At 41.8% G+C, this 22,613-nt stretch overlaps 1 protein-coding gene across 4 annotated transcripts in view; it reads right to left on the bottom strand.

Annotated features, from left to right (window-relative positions):
- IL18R1 (interleukin 18 receptor 1) overlaps positions 1-18,010 on the bottom strand; it is a 36,615-nt gene extending 18,605 nt beyond the window's left edge. For 2 of the 4 annotated variants that reach the window (XM_061431789.1, XM_061431793.1), the window contains exons 1-6: positions 17,921-18,010; positions 11,011-11,096; positions 8,929-9,172; positions 6,869-7,034; positions 5,349-5,496; positions 378-436 (exon numbers count right to left, since the gene is read on the bottom strand). In XM_061431789.1, coding sequence (XP_061287773.1) covers positions 378-436; positions 5,349-5,496; positions 6,869-7,034; positions 8,929-9,172; positions 11,011-11,068 — 675 coding nt within the window. In that variant the 5' untranslated portion in view covers positions 11,069-11,096; positions 17,921-18,010. Of the gene's footprint in view, positions 1-373; positions 437-5,348; positions 5,497-6,868; positions 7,035-8,928; positions 9,173-11,010; positions 11,097-12,195; positions 16,500-17,920 lie in introns of those variants that run through there. The other 2 variants (XM_061431792.1, XM_061431791.1) reach the window with 2 other exon arrangements.
- Positions 18,011-22,613: the final 4,603 nt, after the last annotated feature.

The raw sequence follows: 22,613 nt of genomic DNA, 5'->3' as shown, positions 1-22,613 counted from the left end.
TATTCTGGCCTGGAAAATCCCATGGACAGAGGAGCCTAGAGGCCTACAGTTCAGGGGGTCGCAAAGAGTCGGACATGACTTAGTGACTAAACAAGTTACTGTTAGAGAAAAGCCACATAGAAAGTGATTAAAACCACAGGTCTGCAAACCATCGGCACTTCCATAATCTTTTGAACACATTGCTAATTTTAACTATCACTAAAAGGGGCAACATTCAAACAATGACAAGGTTTTCCTGCTTCTGCAATATTCTTCAGTAAACATGGCATGTGTTACGAATACAACGTTGATCAATAAAAAACCAGAATCAGCCTTGAAAGACTCAATTATGCCCCCTGTTCATAAACCCAAAATATATGTATGTCAAATATACCTAGTTCCACTTTAACTTCTTCGATCTTTGGTCCAAGAAGAGCTGGAATTATATTACTGTGGTCTGAAAGTGAATAAAGAAAACAAAAACGCATTAGTGTTGCAGGGAGCTTTGCTAAGACAGATGTATTACAACCTCTGTTGTAATATACTTATTATTCCAGGGAACAAAGATTCTAACAATCATCACTTTACATTTGTTACTTAATTGTATTTTCATTAGATAAGGGAGGCAGGGAATACTGGTTGCCCTTTCACTTTCCATCAACTCAAAGCTCACCTAGCTGGAGAGAGCTTACTGAACTTGGTCTCCCCTCAATTCCACCTATGACTTCTGCCCAGCACCGCTAAAAGCCAGAAGGTGCAGGAAGTCAATGAAACCTCCAGACTTAGAAGATGCAGACTCACTGGGAATTGTCTTTATGTTCTCCCTTCTCTCTGCCCTCAATGCCTCAAAATAGATTTACTGGGTGCAAGGCACTGTAAAGTGGCATGTGCCAAGGATGCAGGCGCCTCTAGAAGCCGGAGAAGGCAAGGTATTGATTCTCCTGCAGAGCCTCTAGAATGAACACAATCCTACCAAAACCCGGAATTTAGCCCAGGGAAACCATTTTAGACTTTTGACCTCTAAAACTGTACAATAAATTTATATTGTTTGAAGACAGGAAGTTTGTGGTAATTTGTACATTCACAATGCATGTGTGGAATACAGCTATATAAGTGGACAGTTGGAGAGAAGAGGGAAGACGCTGCTAAAGTAAATGAGCTCTAGAAACTGTGAGCCCATGACTTTGTTGGATGAGTCAACCTAGGAGTTTACAGCTTCCTGGGAAAGAACAAGAAGGGTGGATAAGCCACCTGTCTTCAGACACTTGAAGGAGCTGTCATTTGCAGAAGGGACCAGATTTAATTTGAGGAGTTACTGAAGGCAACCACAGACACGAGTGGAAACTACAGGAAGGCATCAGTTCAGTTCAGCCACTCAGTCGCATCTGACTCTTCGCGACCCCATGGACTGCAGCATGCCCAGCCTCCCTGTCCATCACCAACTCCTGGAATTTACTCAAACTCATGTCCATTGAGTTGGTGATGCCATCTAGCCCTCTCATCCTCTGTCGTCCACTTCTCCTCCTGCCTTCAATCTTTCCCAGCATCAGGGTCTTTTCACATGAGTCAGCTCTTCGCATCAGGTGGCCAAAGTACTGGAGTTTCAGCTTCAGCATCAGTCCTTCCAATGAATATTCAGGACTGACTTCCTTTAGGATGGACTGGTTGGATCTCCTAGCTGTCCAAGGGACTGTCAAGAGTCTTCTCCAACACTACAGTTCAAAAGCATCAATTCTTCCGTGCTCAGCTTTCTTTAGAGTCCAACTCTTACATGCATACGTGACTACTGGAAAAACCATAGCTTTGACTAGATGGACCTTCCTGACAAAGTAATGTCTGCTTTTTAATATGCTCCCTAGGTTTGTCATAACTTTCCTTCCAAGGAGTAACTGTCTTTTAATTTCATGGCTGCACTCATAATCTGCAGTGATTTTTGGAGCCCAAGAAAATAAAGTCTCTCACTGTTTCCATTGTTTCCCTATCTATTTGCCATGAAGTGATGGGACCAGATGCCATGATCTTAGTTGTCTGAATGTTGAGTTTTAAGCCAACTTTTTTACTCTCCTCTTTTACTTTCATCAAGAGGCTCTTTAGTTCTTCTTTACTTTCTGCCATAAGGGTGGTGTCATCTGCATATCTGAGATTACTGATATTTCTCCCAGCAATCTTGATTCCAGCTTGTGTTTCATCCAGCCCAGCACTTCTCATGATATATAAGTTAAATAAGCAGGGTGACAATATACAGCCTTGACACACTCCTTTCCCGATTTGGAACCAGTGTGTTGTTCCATGTCCAGTTCTAACTGTTGTTTCTTAACCTGCATACAGATTTCTCAGGAGGCAGGTCAGGAGGTCTGGTATTCCAATCTCTTTAAGAATTTTCCACAGTTCATTGTGAAGGCATAACTGGACTCAATGGAAAAAAAAAAAGACTCATTGACAATTAAGCATTAAAATCTGGACCCAGCTGCTGAGTGATTTGGTCATTTCCAAGGCAGTTCCCAAGAAGAGACTGAATGATCTATTATTGGCTGAGCCATATGAAGGATATCTTCACTGCGTGGGATTTAATTAAATAATTACTTCTAATGTCTCCAGCTCTGGTGCTCTGGTGGCTTAGATGGTAAAGAACCTGCCTGCAATGCAGGAGACCTGGGTTAGATCCCTGGGTTGGGAAGATCCCTTGGAGAAGGAAATGGCTATCCACTCCAATATTCTTGCCTGGAGAGTCCCCATGGACAGAGGAGCCTGGAAGGTTACAGTCCATGTGATTGCAAAGAGTTAGACATGACTGAAGAGACTTTCCAAGCAAGCAAGCAAGCAAGGTCTCCAATACCCTACAAGTCTAGGCTTCAGTGTTTCCATTACATAGGGTCTGGGTTCATGGTAAACCAGAATAAAAGGCATCATCCCCAAATGAAAAGCTTCTTCCACAGCCACACCTGTGCTCCTTACATGCTCTCGCCTGAGTGGACTCTCCCTAGCATGTCCTCCTATCTGTCCTTCATGCTCTGCCTCTAGGAACCAGCTCAAACAGCCTCCAGCATGTCTTCTACCTCTGGACTCTTTCTGAACCCTTAGAAACTCACAGATGACTCTAATTTCATATTCCATGGGGCTTCTATGTGGCTTATCATCTTGATACAGAGCAGTATCCAGGGGGGCTCCTGGGCACAAAAGCCTTTCTGTGTCCCCCATTTATTGAATACAGGAAATTGGCTTCATTCAGCCTCCAGGACCTTCCCTGAGTTTCCAGGATGCAGCGACAAGGGAGGAACAGTCAAGAAAGAATAGTGCAGCCTTGGGGCAGCGTCCTGGTTCCCCCTCAAGGGGTACACAGAACAGTATCTTTGAGCTGTTTTGCAAACACTGAAACCCCCACCAGGTGGGAGAACTTAGCAGTGATAAATAGAATACTTTCTGCCCTATCAGTTAACAAAGGATGTCACAGTCATCAGTTGTTGTTCCATTGCTCAGCCAGGTCCAACTCTTTGCAACCCCACGGACTGCAGGGCATCAGGCTTCCCTGTCCTTCACTATCTCCTAACTCTTTGCAACCCCATGGATTGCAGTGCATCAGGCTTCCCTGTCCTTCACTATCTCCTAACTCTTTGCAACCCCATGGATTGCAGTGCATCAGGCTTCCCTGTCCTTCACTATCTCCTGGAGTTTGCTCAAACTCATGACCATTGAGTCTGTCATGCTATCCAACCATCCCATCCTCATCAGAGATTGCAGCCCTCCAATGTGAGTTAGGGTTTCCCACATGGTGTTAGTGGTAAAGAATCCACCTGCTAATGCAGGAGTTGCAAAAGACACAGATTCAATCCCTGGGTCAAGAAGATTTCCTGAAGGAGGAAATGGCAACCCACTCCAGGTTCAATCCCTGGGTTGAGAAGAACCCCTGAATTAGGAAACAGCAACCCACTCCCATATTCTTGCCTGGGAGATCCCATGGACTGAAGAGCCTGGTAGGCTACAGTCCATGGGGTTGCACAGAGTCAGACACAACTAAGCAAATGAGCACAGCACTAATGTGAGCTTCTGAGCCCTGAGGGAACTCGGGAAGTAGCATACCTGCCATCTCACAGTCATCAGGCTACAGCCACTCCCCAGGGTGAGCCCTTAGGAAATGCCAGATGTGAAAACACAGGATACTGGCCCCAGATGGCTGAAGTGAAGTGAAGTGAAAGTTGCTCAGTTGTGTCCCACTCTTTGCGACCCCATGGACTATGCAGTCCATTGAATTCTCCAGGCCAGAATACTGGAGGGGGTAGCCTTTCCCTTCTCCAAGGGATCTTCCCAACCCAGGGATCAAACCCAGGTCTCCTGAATTGCAGATTCTTTACCAGCTGAGCCATCACGGAAGCAAAGGTGCATAGCAAAGGAATGACTTCAAGGAGCCACGGTTCTTATATCTTCCCATACACAGAAAAGCACTAAATTCCTTAACTTGTGATACCTAGTTTTCTTTAATTAACAATGCTCTTGAGGTTCAGATTACCTACCCTTTGTTGCAAAACTTCTAACCCGGCTCCCCGTTCACCTCCTTGGAGCAGTGCTCTCAGGGTTACTTGAGATGCTGCCTTCTGGGCTTCACAACTCTCAACTTTGAGGTTGTGAATATTTTTTAGGTTGACAATGAATGGTGTGCTGCCTACAAGAATGTAGGCCCCAGACTGGTTACAACCAGGTTGATCATGCTGATGCTCACTTACCTCCCCACCAACCAATCAGAAGAATGTCCTCAAGCTGACCATGCCCTCTTTGAATCATGACTCTGACTCCTCACTACCCCTTCCAGGTGGAGACACACAATCCTGAGGGCATTAGCCCACTGTGGCCCCCTTTGCCTGGCAAAGTAATAAAGCTATTTCTTTCTACTTCACCTAAAATTCTGTCTCCAAGATTTAATTTAGTGTCAGGGTCCAGAGTTCAGATTTGGCTTTAACCTCTCATGACTATATATAATCAAATTCCTGAAAACAGTGCATTATTCACTTAATTTCATATTTCCCTGCTTTTCTTACCTCCTAATACTCAGTTTATTGAATATAGATGCTCAATAAGCAATATTGAGTAAAAGCAGATGCTTAAGAAAAGATTCCACAATGTACTGAAATAGTAAATGGAAGAACATCAGAGGTTCACTTATAACAACTTTCATTACCCACCCTCACTCCATCCCTGCAAAATTATCCAGAGTGGAAGATGATGTCAAAATGATTTTGACCCTTATATGTGAATTAGTGATGTGGTCACAAGTCCAACTAAGTTGCCTCTGCCTTCCTGTATGACTTTAGAAGAAAGAAAATAGTCCATTTTACTAAGACATATTTGTTTCTTCCTGATTCTAAAATTTATCTTACCTCCAACTATTGTAATATTGAAGGTTTTGGTGACGTTGAATAGCTTTCCATTATGATGTAGGAAAAACACACAGGTATAATATCCCTGATCTTTAAACTCTGCATTCTTTAAAAATGGGTTTTGATTGTTCTCCATCTTTTCACAGTTCTGTTTTAGAAAAAGCAAGTTAAAATACCTTGAGTAAAAATGGTATCCTATGACAAGAATTTAAAATGTTAAGTTAAAGATCTTTAGAGAAAGAGGGAAAGAGAATGAAAACTAGCAATTTCTGAACAAATGTCTCAGTGATTTGGTACTGCCTCTACTGGAACAATGAAATATACTCCCATTAGTGAATTGGACCCTGAAACAAAAAAGATAAACTAGTGGAATTAGAATGAGGTCTGTAGTTTAGTTAATAATATTGTTCAGTTCAGTCGCTCAGTCATGTCCGACTCTTTGCAACCCCATGAACCAGCACACCAGGTCTCCCTGTCCATCACCAACTCCCGGAGTCTACCTAAACCCACATCCATTGAGTTGGTGATGCCATCCAACCATCTCATCCTCTGTTGTCCCCTTCTCCTCCCACCCTCAATCTTTCTCAGCATCAGGGTCTTTTCAAATGAGTTAGCTCTTCGCATCAGGTGGCCAAACTATTAGAGTTTCAGCTTCAACATCAGTCCTTCCAATGAACACCCAGGCCTGATCTCCTTTAGGATGGACTGGTTGTATATCCTTGAAGTCCGAGGGACTCTCAAGAGTCTTCTCCAACACCACAGGTCAAAAGCATATTGTATCAGTGCTAATTTCCTGCTCATGACTGTTGTATTATATGGTTATGTATATATATTGTTAACAAGGATAAGATGAATAAAGGGTATATGTGAACAATAAAAAAAGAAAAAGAAAGAAATATAATCCTATTTCTGGTATTATCATTAGTATTATTAATATTCTCTGGGAAATAGAGTATGGGGATATTGTAAATGCTTTCATCATTTCCTTTTCATCTCTCTCTTATATACACAAAGAGAGGGAGGAAATGGAGGAAGGGGAGAGAGAGAGAGGGAAAAAAAAAACACTACCACAAAAATATCCCTGTTTGGGTCAAAACTTTCCACACAACTATTTCTTAATGCTTTTAGCCTAATTCCATGTATTCAGGACTACCCATCCTAGGGGTGGTAGTGGAGTGGGGAGCAGAATTACTCAGAGAATCATGTTCCTCGCACACCACCCAGCCCGCTGAAGTCCCTCATCAGAAGACAGTGGACTGATTAGAAAGGCATAAAGAGGGCTTCATTGGTGATCCAGGGTTAAGAATCTGACTGCCAATATGGATTCAACGTGTGTACTGAACACCTAACCTGGAGCATCCTACGTGGATGTAGGAGCTCAGACAAGTCAGCTGAGCTGTGCAGACCCACAGCTTGTATGTTACACATTATGAGACCAGAATGCTGCACAGCCATCAGACCCTCCTTTTGGAATTTTGTCTTTTCTACTGTCTTCAGTTAAAATATTTTAAAGGCACTACCTTATATAATACCGTTCTATTGGCCAGTTGTTGATAGTAATTGTGTTCACAGGGTATCTGCAAAGATTTCTTAACTTCCACAGCTTTACTCATTACCAGTTTCTCAGTAAAACAGCTGTGTGGGCTTCTTGGGATGACATTTAATTTCCAGTCATGAGTATCATTTCTAGAAAATAAAGGTTAGAGATATTTTATCATTAGGACAAAGACTTTTCAAATACCACTTTTCAGTAACCAATCCAATGAAAAAATGTTTCCTTATTTTTGTAAAATGAGACTCATTCATGGATGCCCAAGTCCTGTTCTTCTACCCCAACTGTGAGTTATATAGTCTACCTTAGTGTGGAAAGACCCAGCTGTAAACCCACTTCTGGAATCAACCCTGTTAAAAGGTCACATAACATTCACAGGTTAATAAGAGATTCTGAATTTCTTCCCGACTCCTGGGAGTTCCTGTATGTAACAAACCCCAGTGACCTCACTCTGCAAAACCACAGGAGTGCAATTAAGGTTTCACTGCGATGTCTCACTCTGCTCTCAAGGGCTCTGATGATAAATCAGGACTCACTCCAGAGGTGCTCGTGAAAGAATCTACTGTGTGCAGCAGTGCTCCATCACCATGCACCTGGCGCTGAGCTATTTTCTACAGGTCAGTCTCAAATCTCTATAAAAATCCACACATGGAACTTCCCTCATGGCCAAGTAGTTACAAATTCACATTGCAATGCAGGGAACATGGGTTCAACCCCTAGTCTGGGAAGATTCCACATGCTATGGGGTACCTAAGCCCCACATGCCACAACTACTGAAGCTCTCATGCCCTAGAGCCCATTCTCTGCAACAAGAGAAGCCAATGCAATGAGAAGCCTGCTCACTGCAACTAGAGGAAGTGCAGACCCAGTGCAACCAAAAACAAAAATTAATTAATTTAAAAGAAAACCACACATATATCATGTATATATACATGTATATATATTATGTATATACATAAGTACATACACATATACCATGTATACATAAGTACATACACAACATCACAGAGGCACCAGATTAACACTACATCATCCATGTTCTCACTAACGGTTCATCACATAGACTATTTCTTGTCCCAGTTACTCCTTCCCCATCTCACCAAATAAAGTATAAAGAGAACTAAGTTCAGTAATAATCACTGACACGTTCAGTGAGTGGCCGTCATTTCATAGAATTCAGGATTCTTGACTACAGGTATCCTGGAAGACTCTATCTAGGCTTAGTCCTGAGAAGGCTGTGCCAAGTCCATTGGATGCTCCACTCTCACTGCCCTGGGAGGTAGGTTTGTGATTGTCTGACACACACATCTTTCACCAGCACTGCCACGTGGCTCTCAATCAACTCCTGAAAACTGGACTAGGGTGTGTGTGTTTGTCACTCAGTCACACCTGACTCTTTGCAACCCCAGGGACTGTAGCCCACCAAGCTCTTCTGTCCATGGTGCTTCCCAGGCAAGAATACTAGAGTGGGTTGTCATACCCTTCTCCAGGGGATCTTCCCAACCCAGGGATCAAATCTGTGTCTCTTGTGTCTCCTGCACTGGCAAACGGATCCTTTACCACCGAGCCACCAAAGAATTATGGCCACCAGGACTAGAGAGTATCTACACCAATTCCAGCCCATCTCCCCAGTCTGAGGTCATCACCCCGGAATCTGTTCTGCTTCACTTCATGCTTAGAAACATCATGAAGCCTGCACCACTTGATTCTTTTGACTGGTGACTTTGGGCAACAGGGCAGCTGCATTAAAAAATGAATTTCATTGAAGCCTCACTTATCTTTGGCAAGGGTCACCTAAAAGTAAGTCACACTGAGGCAATCCCCTTTCATTAACATTACTAAGAAAATAAACACAGGGCAGTATTTAATTCAGTTTTTCAACAATGACTTATTACTTCACATTGTAGGAAGAAGAGGAAGAAGAAAACATATGGATAATCAGACTTCTCCAATTATTATTTATTTGATTTGCCAAACCAAGTCAAAGAGTTCTGTGAAATATACTTCCGCAATGAAAAGTGTACTCACCCCATTTGGAAGGAGTAAGATCCACTGTCACTCAACTCCACCGGCCAGAACTCCAAAACATAATCACGCAAAAGAATTCTGGGTGAACTGCGCAAGCTCAGGTCAACAGGTCCATGCGATTCATTTTTGTACCATTTTATGGTGGTTGTTTTTTTCCCATGCTCGGGTGAAGATGAGCAATATTTCAGATAGAAAGGTTCCCCTTCGACTGCGGTAATGTGAAGACGTGAGGTACAAGTTTCTTCTAAAGATTAGCAAGGTAAAAGGGAAAAAAAAAAGCCAGAATGACAAACGTAAGTTTTCTTCAGATGAAGAAGCTGGATTGGTAAGAACGTCCTGAGAAAACTCGATGTCTCATTTCTGTGGGTTCTTATTTTAGGGTCAACCTTTCCAACACTAAGAAACGGGAGGTCAATCTCTCTAACAGTAAGGCACTTGCAGAAGGTAAATGAAGACAAAATTTCCAACAGCGTCTCCCAAACAGGAAGATACTGGAACTTAACCTACAGAAGCTGGAAGACAACTAAATGCATGTAGTCTCTTAAAAGAAAATGTTACACACGACAGTCACCAAGGTCACAGTGTTGCCACACTTATCCTGAAACATCCCACTTGAGGCATCACCATAGGGAAAAAAAAAAGAAACCTAGAAACCTCAGAGTTTCCCCTTTAAATCATCAGAAGTCTCACGGGTCTTGTTCTCAACCAGTCTATCTAACCATTCCCCGGGCAAGGGAGAGGATGGTTAAAAGTATGCTTATGTGTGTGTAAATCCATTACTTCTCTAGGTTATCATGTGGGTAATCAATAATTGACTCATATAATTCATACTGATGATTAATTCATATTGACTTACTCAAATCTGGGTCACTTCTCCTTTCTGAGATCTCTCTCTCCTTCCCTCTTTCTCAACTAATCCAGACATTATGGCTTTAGGGATTTATTGGATCCTTTGGGTCATCCTGAGTCACCTCTCCCCTCCTTCTTCACTTCCAATAGTTCAAAGTAGGCAGGAATGGACTTTTTCCCTATCCTATCTTCTGGAAGCTCCCTTTGACTGCATTTTGAACATGAGAACCTGTACATTGAACCAAGCAGTTCTCTGGGGGGATACAAAGTGCGTGCTTTCTCTATAGCCAGGGTTTATTTTTCAAAGCAACTGTCTGGTTTTAATTCAGTGTTGTTAACCACAGGGTAGAGAGGAAGTGGCTCCAATGGCAGAAGCATGCTTTGAAAACATGGCTGTCAAAACGACCTCGAAGCACAGCACCTAATGAACATGAATCTTGCTTCTGGTGGTTGTCACAAAACCTTTAACTTACAGCTCAGGACTTCAACTTAGAAGGTGTGATACATGTGTGAATGAGGGTGTTAGTTTTCACTGGCACCTAAAAGGATGGTAGGTCAGTAAGAGCTTGATATACGTTCCAGTTTGAGAGATATAACCTACATATGCGTGCTTGCTAAGTAGCTTCAGCCGTGTCTGCCTCTTGTGACCCTATGAAACGTAGCCCGTCAAACTCCAGTGTCCCTGGGACTTCCCAGGCAAGACTTCTGGAGTGGGCAGCCATTCCCTCCTCCAGGGAATCTTCCCCACCCAGGGATCAAACCCAGGTCTTTCGCTTGGCAGGCAGATTCTTTACTGTTGAGCCACCAGGGAAACCCCAGGGAGCCATGATATAACCTCCCTTTGGGATGGAAATCACATGTGAAAAACTTTGTAAAAATCAGTGACAAGGATGGTTGTGATCTCTTTGGTTTCAAATAACATGAAGTCAATTTCAGACAAATGTATTTCAGAATAAAAGTTTTCACTTCCTGCTCTCTACATAAACTCACAGGGTTGAATCTTTCCTTTATCAGTAACCTCACATGAGTTTTTACTTGATTCCATTCCTATGAATCTCTCATTTTCTATGCCAGGGATACCAAAGGGTTGGTAATTTTCTAAAGTAAAATTTTAAAACACAATTTTTAATAGTTCAACATCTTTAGGAACCACCTCCACATAAATAAGTAAAACGTTGATATTCCCTCTAGAACACCAATGAAGCAAGCTTGTGATTGATTATAATTACTCACCTGAGGTGCTTATAAACATAAGTACCCAAACTGTCAGGGGTATTTCTCTACAATGCATGTTTAGGATTCTGCTTCAAATGGCTTCTCTGGAAAACAGAATAAAACAGATTCAGCCAAGACTTTCAAACAAAAGCATACCTGTTTCATGAAGGAGGTTTTCAAAGTCTTCTGGCATACAGGCTAAAATATTAGCTCAACAAATGTTTATATCCCTTCATACAGTCACCAGTGTTCCTTAGAACTTTCAGCCATGCAGAATTAATAAAATTTCAAGGCAATTCAGGGGGAATACCTAAAAATGCAAATTTCTAAGACGGCCTGCTGTATTTTAGGTCTGGTCCACTAAATCTGACCTCGAAGGTCAAAGGTGAGGACAACAGAATTTCCAGAAAATCCACTACCCTGTAAATGAACAGTCTGCCTGTGTGGAAGTGTGAGTGTGTGTGCACTGAAGCTTCTTTTTTTCCCTCCCACTACACCAAAATATTCATCACCATCTTCATATGAGTTGAATTATTAAATATTGACCTTTTTCTTTTCAGAACTAAATTTTTCACAAATTGCTGCTGCTGCTAAGTTACTTCAATCGTGTCCGACTCTGTGTGACCCCATAGACAGCAGCCCACCAGGCTCTCCCGTCCCGGGAATTCTCCAGGCAAGAACACTGGAGTGGGTTGCTATTTCCTTCTCCAATGCATGAAAGTGAAAAGTGAAAGTGAAGTTGATCAGTCGTGTCTGACTCTTAGTGACCCCATGGACTGCAGCCTACCAGGCTCCTCCGTCCATGGGGTTTTCCAGGCAAGAGTACTGGAGTAGGGTGCCATTGCCTTCTCTGTTTCACAAATTAGGAGCTACATTTATCTTGCTCATCACTGTATGACTAAAGTCAATGCCTTCCACATAGTAAGCACTCATTAATACTTGTTAAAAAGGAAGAGGTGTGTCTTTACTCACACAACCATAGAAAAACTCCCAAATTTCAAAGTTTTATACAATCCAGATGCCTAAGCTAAATGGACTCAATGAATTCAAATCTGTGTTGAATTTTGATACTAATCCAACCCATCTTTTGTTTGACTAATTACAATACAAATTGAGAGAGAATACAAAAATGGGTGCATTGGGGTTCATAGATCAAGACTGAATATCTCATAAACAAACCCATGTTCCTTATATAACACATACCTGTAAAGGAAGTGAAACACGGTGGAAAGAGTTTGGAGTTTGGGACATACAAAACTGGGCTGGCATTCCTGCTTGAGTCTTCACAGGCTGTGCAACCTTGAGCAAGTCACTTAGAAGTCACAAGGCTTATTTGCTCATTACCAAAATAGTGTTGATAAGAAGGCCTATCTCCAAAAAGTACTGAGCGATTAAATGAGCAAATCTTTATGCAGGATTCCTACAGGTGTGGTAGTCTCTCTACCCCAAATAATTCTTTCACTAATCACCACTCAGTTCAGTTCAGTTCAGTTCAGTCACTCAGTCGCTCAGCCCTGTTTTTGCGACCCCGTGAACCACAGCACGCCAGGCCTCCCTGTCCATCACCAACTCCCGGAGTCCACCCAAACCCATGTCCATGGAGTCGGTGATGCCATCCAACCATCTCATCCTCTGTCACCCGCTTCTCCTTTCACCTTCAATCTTTCCCAGCATCAGGGTCTTTTCAAATGAGTCAGTTCTTCACATCAGGTGGCCAAAGTATTGGAGTTTCAGCTTCAGCATCAGTTCTTCCAATGAATATTCAGGACTGACTTCCTTTAGGATGGACTGGTTGGATCTCCTTGCAGTCCAAGGGACTCTCAAGAGTCTTCTCCAACACCACGGTTCAAAAGCATCAATTCTTTGGCGCTCAGCTTTCTTTATAGTCCAACTCTCACATCCATACATGACTACTGGAAAAACCATAGCCTTGACTAGACAGACCTTTGCTGGCAAAGTAATGTCTCTGCTTTTTAATGTGCTGTCTTGGTTGGTCATAACTTTTCTTCTAAGGATTAAGCATCTTTTAATTTCACGGCTACAGTCACCATCTGCAGTGATTTTGGAGCCCCCAAAAATAAAGTCTGTCACTGTTTCCCCAACTCTTTGCCATGAAATGATGGGACCAGATGCCATAATCTTCGTTTTCTGAATGTTGAGTTTTAAGCCAACTTTTTCACTCTCCTCTTTCACTTTCATCAAGAGGCTCTTAGAATATTGTTAATGCCCAAATCCTCAATGAAGTTTAATGGCTAACCTGCCAAACCATTCACATTAAGCCTTAGGAATAACATCACCAAGCCTTTGATGTAATTTCTGAGAGAGAATACTCAATAATGTAAATACAAAGGAATATAGTATGAGTGGAAAGTACCAACTGATCATAACCAAATTAGAATACATCTATGGTTTGAAATCAATCCCTCGACCACACACAGACACAATTTTATTATTAACACTATCCTCTTATCTCAGGTAGAATGAAAAGCTTCATTTCCTCTGGTTGAGGTCAACACAGCCTTGTAAAGGACACTGCTGGGGTTTTTTTGTTTTATTTTTAAAATTTTCAAGGTCTGCTAAGAGATGAAGTTATTATGAGATTATTCAGCATTCTGATGATTTAACTCTGAGTTTCAATATGCAACATGTGAAGATCCCAGTATACAGATTAGCTGGTATTTGCACTGCTCTCTGTATGTGTATATATAAAATTTTTAATGTACTCATTATGGATTTAAAACATTAAGATATTAAATTATGAAAGTCATTTCCAAAAGAAAAGCTATTCTGATAAATGTCATAGACATCCTGCTACTTATCAATAAGATATATTTAGGAGGATATAAGTATTGCATTTCTTACATGGAAGAAGTTTGGTGAGTATTTTTAGTGTTATGTTTGATGTTGATACCATGTTTTTTTTTTTGCCTTTTCATAATTCTTAAATTTTTCTTTTTATTTCTTTCTTTGAAAAAATTTTTTCTGATTTCTAAAGTAATATATTCCAATTATGGAACATTTATAAAATAAAGATTGAAAAGAAGAAGATAATTTCAATGTGCATCATACTTTAGCATTGGTTCATACTTCTTTCTGTATATTTTCAAATAAAGATTTAAAATCATCTCATATCCTGTAGTTACTACTTAAGGAAATATCCTTTTCCTGTGTCAAAAAATACTCTTTGTTATGAATTTAACTACCACATGATATTCCTTCTTATGGATATTTTATAATTTACAAGATATATTTTACTATAAAATGACTTTATTATTTTACTATAAAGTGATCTATGGCAGCATAGATCAGTTTTTGGGGTACAGCCTCTGGTACCAGACTGGCTGGATTTGAATCCTCATTCTACCCTTTTAAAACAAATAATTTTTATTGGAGTATAGTTCCTTCCCCTGGAGTAAGAAATGGCAACCCACTCCGGTATTCTAGCCTGGAAAATTCCGTGGACTGAAGAGCCTGGCAGGCTACAGTCCATAGGGTCACAGAGAGTGGGACCTGACTGAAGCGACGGCACACACATAGCTGCTTTACAATGTGTCAGTTTCCACTGTACAGCAAGGAAAGCAGCTATATGTATACATATATCCCCTGTTTGGTTTTTTAATTTCCTTCCCATTTAGGTCATGACAGAGCACAGTAGAGTTCCCTGTGGTCTAGAGCAGGTTCTCATTAGTTATCTATTTTTATACAGACAGTTGTACAGAGCGAAGTCAGTCAGAAAGAGAAAAACAAATGTCATATATGAATCCTTATATGTGGATCCTGAAAAAAACTGGTACAGATGATCTTATTTACAAAGCAGAAAGAGAAAGATGTGGAGAACAAACACATGGATACAAATGGGAAAAAGGAGCACGTGGGATGAATCAGGAGATTGGGATTGATCCATATACACTATTGATAGTATGCATAAAATAGATAACTCATTCTACTCTTTAGCAGCTGAATAACATTGGGCTGGTCACTTACCATCTCTGTTCCTCAATCACTTTACCCATAAAAGGGAATAACAATACTACCTCCCAGAAATGTTGTGAAGGTTACATGAGCTACTGCTGCGAAGTGTCTGGTGAGTGATAAATATCACTGAGCTATTATTACCAGTTGGCCAAAAAGTTCATTCAGGTTTTCCTGTAACAGTGTATGAAAACCTAGAAGGAACTTTTTGGCCAACCAAATATTTTTCAGTATTTCTTATTTTTTTCTTGGTGCTACTATATGGCCGGAGAAGGCAATGGCACCCCACTCCAGTACTCTTGCCTGGAAAATCCCATGGATGGAGGAGCCTGGTAGGCTGCAGTCCATGGAGTTGCTAGGAGTTGGACACAATTGAGCGCCTTCACTTTCACTTTTCACTTTCATGCATTGGAGAAGGAAATGGCAACCCACTCCAGTGTTCTTGCCTGGAGAATCCCAGGGATGGGGGAGCCTGGTGGGCTGCCATCTATGGGGTCACATGGAGTCGGATGTGCCTGAAGTGACTTAGCATAGCATACTACATGGCAGTATATCTATGAGTCAAAGAATATATTCTAAACATGATAAATGCATACCACCAAACTGTACCCAAAATGTAATAATTCATGCCCCTCACCAGCACAAGACCTGGGCCTCCCTGGTGGTTCAGTGATAAAGAATCTGCCTGCAATGCAGGAGACCTAGATTTGATCCCGTGGTCAGGAAGATCCCCTGGAGAAGGGAAAGGCAACCCACTCCAGTATTCTTGCCCGGAAAAACAGATGAGCCTGGTGGGCTACAGTCCACGGGGTTACAAATGAGTCGGGCATGACTGAGCGGCTAACACACCAGCACAAAACAATATTCCTCTACTACACCCACATTAGCATTGAGTTCTCCCCTTCTTTAAATCTGATTGGGTATTTAAATTGGTAAAATAGTGGCTTTTACCACTCATGACTTATTACCTCTCTGTGGCTTTTACTTCATGGCTTATTAACTTGCATTTCTATGGATATAAATGAGGCAAAATACCAATCATGTATTTTCAGCTATTTTATATCCATGTCTTCATGCTTTTTTTAATCCAGTTCTTAAATTTTTAAGAAATTTGTTACAAAATTTCAATTTGTTGCATAGTTTTCCTTTTCAATCCCTGTTTTGATGTCTTAACGTATGGACAATTTTATATTTATGCATTCAAGTCTATCATTCTTTTGCTTTGTAATTTTTGATTTTTTTTTTTTTTTTTGGTTGAACTATGTGGCACATGGGATCTTATCAATAGTTCCCCAGCCAGGGATCAAACCAGTGCTCCCTCCCAGCCCATCCAAGGCCTTTGCATTGGAAAATGGGGTTCCAGATCCCAGGACAACAGTACCAAAAGGGTGTGGTGTTTCAATAATACACTGAGCTCAGGTACCTGCATCTGAAGGCACAGCCCAGGCACCTATTTGATAACTGTTGTACAGCCGCTGGGGTTCTAAAACCCTGGGAGGCACCTCAGGTAAAGGCAAAGGTTTTGAAATCAGGAAAATGTAGGAGTGAATCTGTGAATCTGTTACTTAGTAGCTGGATGCCCTTGGGTAAACTACCAGACCTCTCTGCACTCGGGCCCCCTCCTTTTAAGAAGCATGCTTTACCACTGTTTACAATAGCCAGGACGTGGAAACAACCTAAACCCGTCCAGTGATGGATGAACGGATAAAGAAGATGTGGTGCTACACGGAACACTGAAAGGAAGTGAAGTCACTCGGTCGTGTCCGACTACTTGCGACCCCATGGACTGTCGCCTACCAGGCTCCTCCGTCCATGGGATTTTCCAAGCAAGAGTACTGGAGTGGGTTACATGGAATAGTACTCAGCCACTAAAAGGAATGAAATAGGGTTATTTGTAGAGACGTGGATGGACCTAGAGTCTGTCATACAGAATGAAGTAAGTCAGGAAGAGAAAAGCAAGTATCATATATTAACGTATATATGTGGAATCTTGAAAAACAGTTCTGAGGAACCTGTTTCCAAGGCAGGACTACAGACATAGACATAGAGAACTGGCATGTGGACACAGAGGGAGGGAAAGGGAGGATGGGACGAATTGAGATTAGGGTTGACATATATATATATATGGTACATGTATATATATGTTATATATATAACATATATATATATATATATATGTGTTATCATGTATTTAATAGATACCTAGTGGGAACCTGCTGTACAGCACAGGGAGCTCAGCTCAGAGCTCTGTGATGACCTAGAGGGGGAAGGGGCAGAGAGGCTCAAGAGGGAGGGGATATATGTATACATACAGCTGATTCACTTTATTGTACAGCAGAACCAACACAACATCCTAAAGCAATTACACCCACCCCGCCAAAAAAAAAAAAAAAGAATACGAAGCATACTTCATTTGGCCTGTAGGAGGCTAAATCGAAAACGAAGCATCTAAAAGTTTTCTACACAACGTCAGACACAAGTAACTGCTTGATAAACGAAAACTCTCACTTCCTTTCCCTGTTCTCACCTTTCTAGAAAAAAAAAATTGGGACGGTTTTAGACTCTAAAATTATACTATCAGGGAAAGTTGATGATGGTGAATCACCAATTATTCATGTAAGTATGCACATATACTTAATATTTAAAATTATACGCATAACATATATAATGGAGTTCCCTGACGGCTCAGCGGTAAAGAATCCACCTGCAATCCAGGAGACACATAAAGGCGACTCTGTTCCATCTGTTCTTGCCTGGAGAATTCCATGGACAGAGGAGCCTGGCGGGGCTACAGTCCATAGGGTCGCAAACAGTCAGACACGACTGAGCGACGAACACTTTCATACATCGTCATATTTAACTGATCTTTCAGAAATGCTGCCCCAGAGGCTGGCCGCCCCTTGGCAGCAGAGGACAGTGGAAGAAGGTGAAGGTGAAAAAGACAGGTCTTTCTTACCTTCAGAAGGGGTCCCGAGGCTAGGGCGGGGGCTTCCTCCACACGGTTCGGTTGGCGGAGGCAGGCGAGAAACAATACCTGCTGCCTTTCTCCCACCTCGAAACAAGAAAGGAACCGCAAGTGCAAACAGAGAAGGTTGAAAAAGAAAAGAAAAGAAAAAGAAAAAAAAAAGGAACGGAAAGTATGAAAACAAAGAGTCTGGCAGAACTCAGCTGCGAGTGGGGTGCTCGCTGCTCCTGTGCCGGGGAACGAGTCCTGGGTCTGGGACACTCCCCGTCCGGGTTTGCTCCGGTCAGGATTCTTCGAGTCTGGCTTCTCCTCCGTGGGGGCGCTCCGGGTCCGGGGTTCTCCCAGTTTGGGGATGCTCCTCGGATGGGGGCGCTTAGAGTCCCGGTGTCCCAGGTTCGGCGCGTTCTGGGTCCTGGGTGTCCCGGTCCGCGGCGCACTGGGAGCGGAGTGCGCGCTCCTCGCCGCGCTCGGGGTACAGGCTCCTGTCGCTGGGCGCCCCGCCCTTGGGTTCCGGGGAGCGGCTCGCTGGAGCCGGGAGCCGAGGGGGCTGAGGAGGCTGCGGCGAGGGGCGGCGCGCCTAGGTCCCCGAAGCTGGCTAGCGGCCCCCGGGGCCAGGAGGGGGCGCGCCGGGGCAGCTGCTACGCACCCTGGGCGCAGCGGGCAGCTTGCACCAGAGTCCCGGAGTCAGTCTTTGGACTGAGAGCATTTGCGCTTTAAGAGAAGGAGCTGGGCCGGCAGGCGGCCCCCTGGAGGCAGAAGAGCAGTCCTAACCCGCGGGGCCCGGCTTCCCCGAGGCTAACCAAAGGTGCGGAGGACTTGGTGTTTCAAGCCCTGGGGTCCTGGCTGGGTCCTAAGGCTTTCTGCTAAGCCTGATGGATGGGCGTTCCCTCTTGGGAAGTAAAAGAGAAGCACAGGGATGTTAAATTGAAATTTTAAAAGGGTTAGAAGAAAAGGAGGCTAAAGGAGGTGTGTTTGTAAGTTTTTATGGTGTGGTGAGAGAAATGGAACATTTCCTGCCGTATCAGTAAATAAGGATGTCACAGATATCCACGATTTCAGCCCTCCAATGTGAGCCCTAAGGTCACTCTGGAAGGAAAGAATACCTGCCATCTAGCTGTCAGCAGAATGTAGCCGCTCCCTAAGGTGAAGCTTGAGGCACTTCAGGACGTGCAAATACAGGATATGACCCCCAGACAGATGAGATGCACCTCAAAGGAATGATTTCAGTGAGCCCAGACTCTTGAATCTTCCCACACATAGAAATGAGCTAAATTCCTTAACCTGAAGCATCTGGTTTCTTTAATTAACAGTAATCCTTTGATGTTTCCAACTACCTGCCTTTGGTTGCAAAACTCCTAAATAGTCTAGCTCCTCCCATCACTTCCTCACAGCAGTTTCTCAGAACTATCTGAAATGCTATCTCCAGGATGCAGTCCTTATTTTGCCCCCAATACAACTTTAACTCTCAACTCCCACATTGTGCATTTTTTAAAAAATCAGCAGATGGAACTCAGGATGTATTTTTAGACTGGCCTGTGATTGTATCTTTCAAACAAAAATGAGAAATGAAACCCATAGCAGAGGTTAAAGGGCTCAAAGAGAGTGATTTTCATTCTTTTTATCCAATCAAAGTCATTCATCTAATAAAAGAGAAAAACCATAGGATTTCTCAATAAATGCAATTAAAAAGCAACTGGCAATATTCAATACTGTTTCTTGATTAATAACACTAGGGAAATTGGGAACAGAAGGGACCATTCTTATGAATGGGTGCTGATGAAGAACACCTATAAGAAAGCTACATGTAACTACATAATTAATGGTGAAACGCTTGGCATTTTCCTAAGATGGGGAACAAGATAAAGATGTCAGCTCTCATCTAGGACAAATATTTTGTAATTAGTAAAGAAATAAAAGTAAAAGGCATAAAGATTGGAAAGGAAGAAATAAAAACTACTGGTTTTGGCAGAGGGCATAATTTTATGTTGATCACCCTTTGAAATCTACAAGAAAAGCCTGTTGGAAAAAATTAATGAATTTATCAAGATCACAAAACACAAGGTGAATATATAGAAATTGACTGTGTAGTGGGAATTCCTAATAATGTACTTTCACAGCTTTGAGAAATTTCACAGAAATAGCACCTGGAAAAATAGCATATATTAAGAAACTATGGTAATGATTATCTTTTATGTTTTCCTTAAGAATAATCTCCTTGTTACAACCCCAAGGCCAGACCCAGAAGGGAGTATGACTGGGATCATAAAAGCATGGATCTTGGAAAGCTAGTCAGTGTCAGGCACTAACACTGCCTACATACTTGCTAATTGTTCCCAAGACTAGCCCAGAAGGGAAAGGCTTGGGGTAAACACAAGGAGATCTGGACTTTGTCAGTGTAGTCCATGACATTTAGGAGTACGTTATTAATACAGCATGTGTCTTGAGAAAGATTAAGATCTGAGAAAATCTTGTAGTCTGCAATTAGGAATAAAAACTGGACTCAGAGTGGACTCTGCACCTCAGTTCAATAGAGGCTGCAGATCTGCTGACCCATTGCACCAGATTTCATGTTCTGTCTTCATCCTCATCGCTTGCTACCAGACCATCAGTGCAACAGATTGCAATTCCATATACTAAAAATGGAAATTTGGAAAATGAACTTTGCTAGAAAGATACCACTTACAAAAACATAAAAAAAATCAAATACCAAAGGATATTTTTTTTTCAAAGATATGCAAGATATCTACTATGAAATATATAAAATACTGCTAGGAGACAGGAAATACCCCAGTGAATGGGGGGCTAGACCCATGTCTATGAATGGGAGACTCATTGTTAAGATATCTACTCTCCACAAACTACAGAATTTATAGAGTCTGTATATTCAGTCATAGGAGGAGTTTTCAAAAAAACTGAAACACATTCTAAAAATCATATGAAAATGCAAACCATCTAGAATAGTCAGGACAATCTCACAGAACAGAGAGGAATCAAACCAACTTGAAGGTTTACAAGGCAATAGTAATCTTGGTAGTGTGATATTAACATGAGCATATACGTGGAAAATAAAAGAACAGATCCATACATATATAGTCTGGGCTTCCCTTGTGGTTCAGCTGGTTAAGAGTCTGCCTGCAATGGGGGAGACCTGGGTTTGATCCCTGGGTTGGAAAGATCCCCTGAAGAAGGGAAAGCCTACCCACTCCAGTATTCTGGCCCGGAGAATTCCATGGACTTGTATAGTCCATGGGGTCACAAAGAGTCAGACATGACTGAGCAACTTTCACTTTCACATATATAGTCTATAGCTATTTAACCAAGATACCATGTCAGTTCAGTAGGGAATGAAAATTATTTCACAAATGTTGCTGAAGTAATTGGGTATCCCTATGGGGGGATATTTCTACATACAAATATTAACTTACAATAGACCATAGACTTAAACATAAAAGCTGGAATCATATACAGTTCATAACAGTACATAAGACAAATTCTCCATGACCTTGGGATAAGCAAAAAAAAAAAAAAAATTTAGGACACAGAAAATGAACACATGTTATCCATGTAACAAAAATTGATAAGTTGGGCATAATCAAAATTTTAAATGTCTGCTAATCAATAGGTGATTTTAAAAATGAATAGGTAAACCTGGAAAAATTCTTACTTTACTTCTCTCTGAAAAGGAACTGCCCCTCCCAAAGAGACTAGTAAGGTGAGAATTATCAGCAGACATCTGAAACTTTGATGACATCCAATTTTTCAGTTTCTTTTATTATGGAGCTAGGGAAGAGATTATTTTCAATTCCCTGTTATGATAGCCCATGTATTTGCTATAGAAAGATTCCAGATTTGGCTTTATGCTTTCAAGTAGTTAATGCAAAGAAGGAAATAAAATCAGTTCCAAAATATCCCATGTTCATGAATCAGAAAAGCCTCTGTCCTTCCAGGTGGTAGTGAATCTGGAGAGAATTCACTCTTCAGAGCACTGGTCCCCAACTCTGTTGGCACCAAGGACTGGTTTCATGAAAAACAGTTTTTCCATGGCCGGGGGTGGGGGGTGGGGGGTGGGGGGGATGGTTTAGGATGATTCAAGCGCATTGCATTTCTCGTGCACTTTATTTCTATTATTATTACATCAGCTCCACCACAGAGCATCAGGCATTAGATCCCAGAGATTGGGGACCTCTGCTTAAGAGGACATAGAATGAAATCCACATTGCAAGAACATGTCTTAACAAGTTATCACTATTTCATGAACTCTTACTCTGGTCTAAATACTTTCTCATTTGATTAGCACAGAAATACAAGGAGTTTTGGTATGATTATTCTCATTTCTCTCATATGAAATAAATTTTAGAATCAAAACCAACAAATATAATGACAACTGGATAATTGAGTAAGGTACACCAACAAAATCGGCAATATTGAGATGATAAAAATTAAGCATCTGGTTGAATAAACTTGAACATGTTCTGGCAGAGTGAGGAAGATTTAATACCAGTGTTCCGCTAGAGATGATCTGAGTATTCTTTAAGATTACATGAAAATTTAATTCTAAAACTTTCAAAATATGTTCAAATTATGTAATATAGACAAGGGATAAAGAGAGAATGAGAGAGTGAGAGAGAGGAAGAATATAGCTGCTGCTGCTGCTAAGTCATTTCAGTCGTGTCCGACTCTTCAC

This window comes from Bos javanicus, chromosome 11 (assembly GCF_032452875.1).
Source record: "Bos javanicus breed banteng chromosome 11, ARS-OSU_banteng_1.0, whole genome shotgun sequence".
In the NCBI taxonomy this organism is placed as follows: domain Eukaryota; kingdom Metazoa; phylum Chordata; class Mammalia; order Artiodactyla; family Bovidae; genus Bos; species Bos javanicus.
Note: the sequence above shows the minus strand (reverse complement) of the source record. Positions and strands in the feature narration are given on the sequence as shown.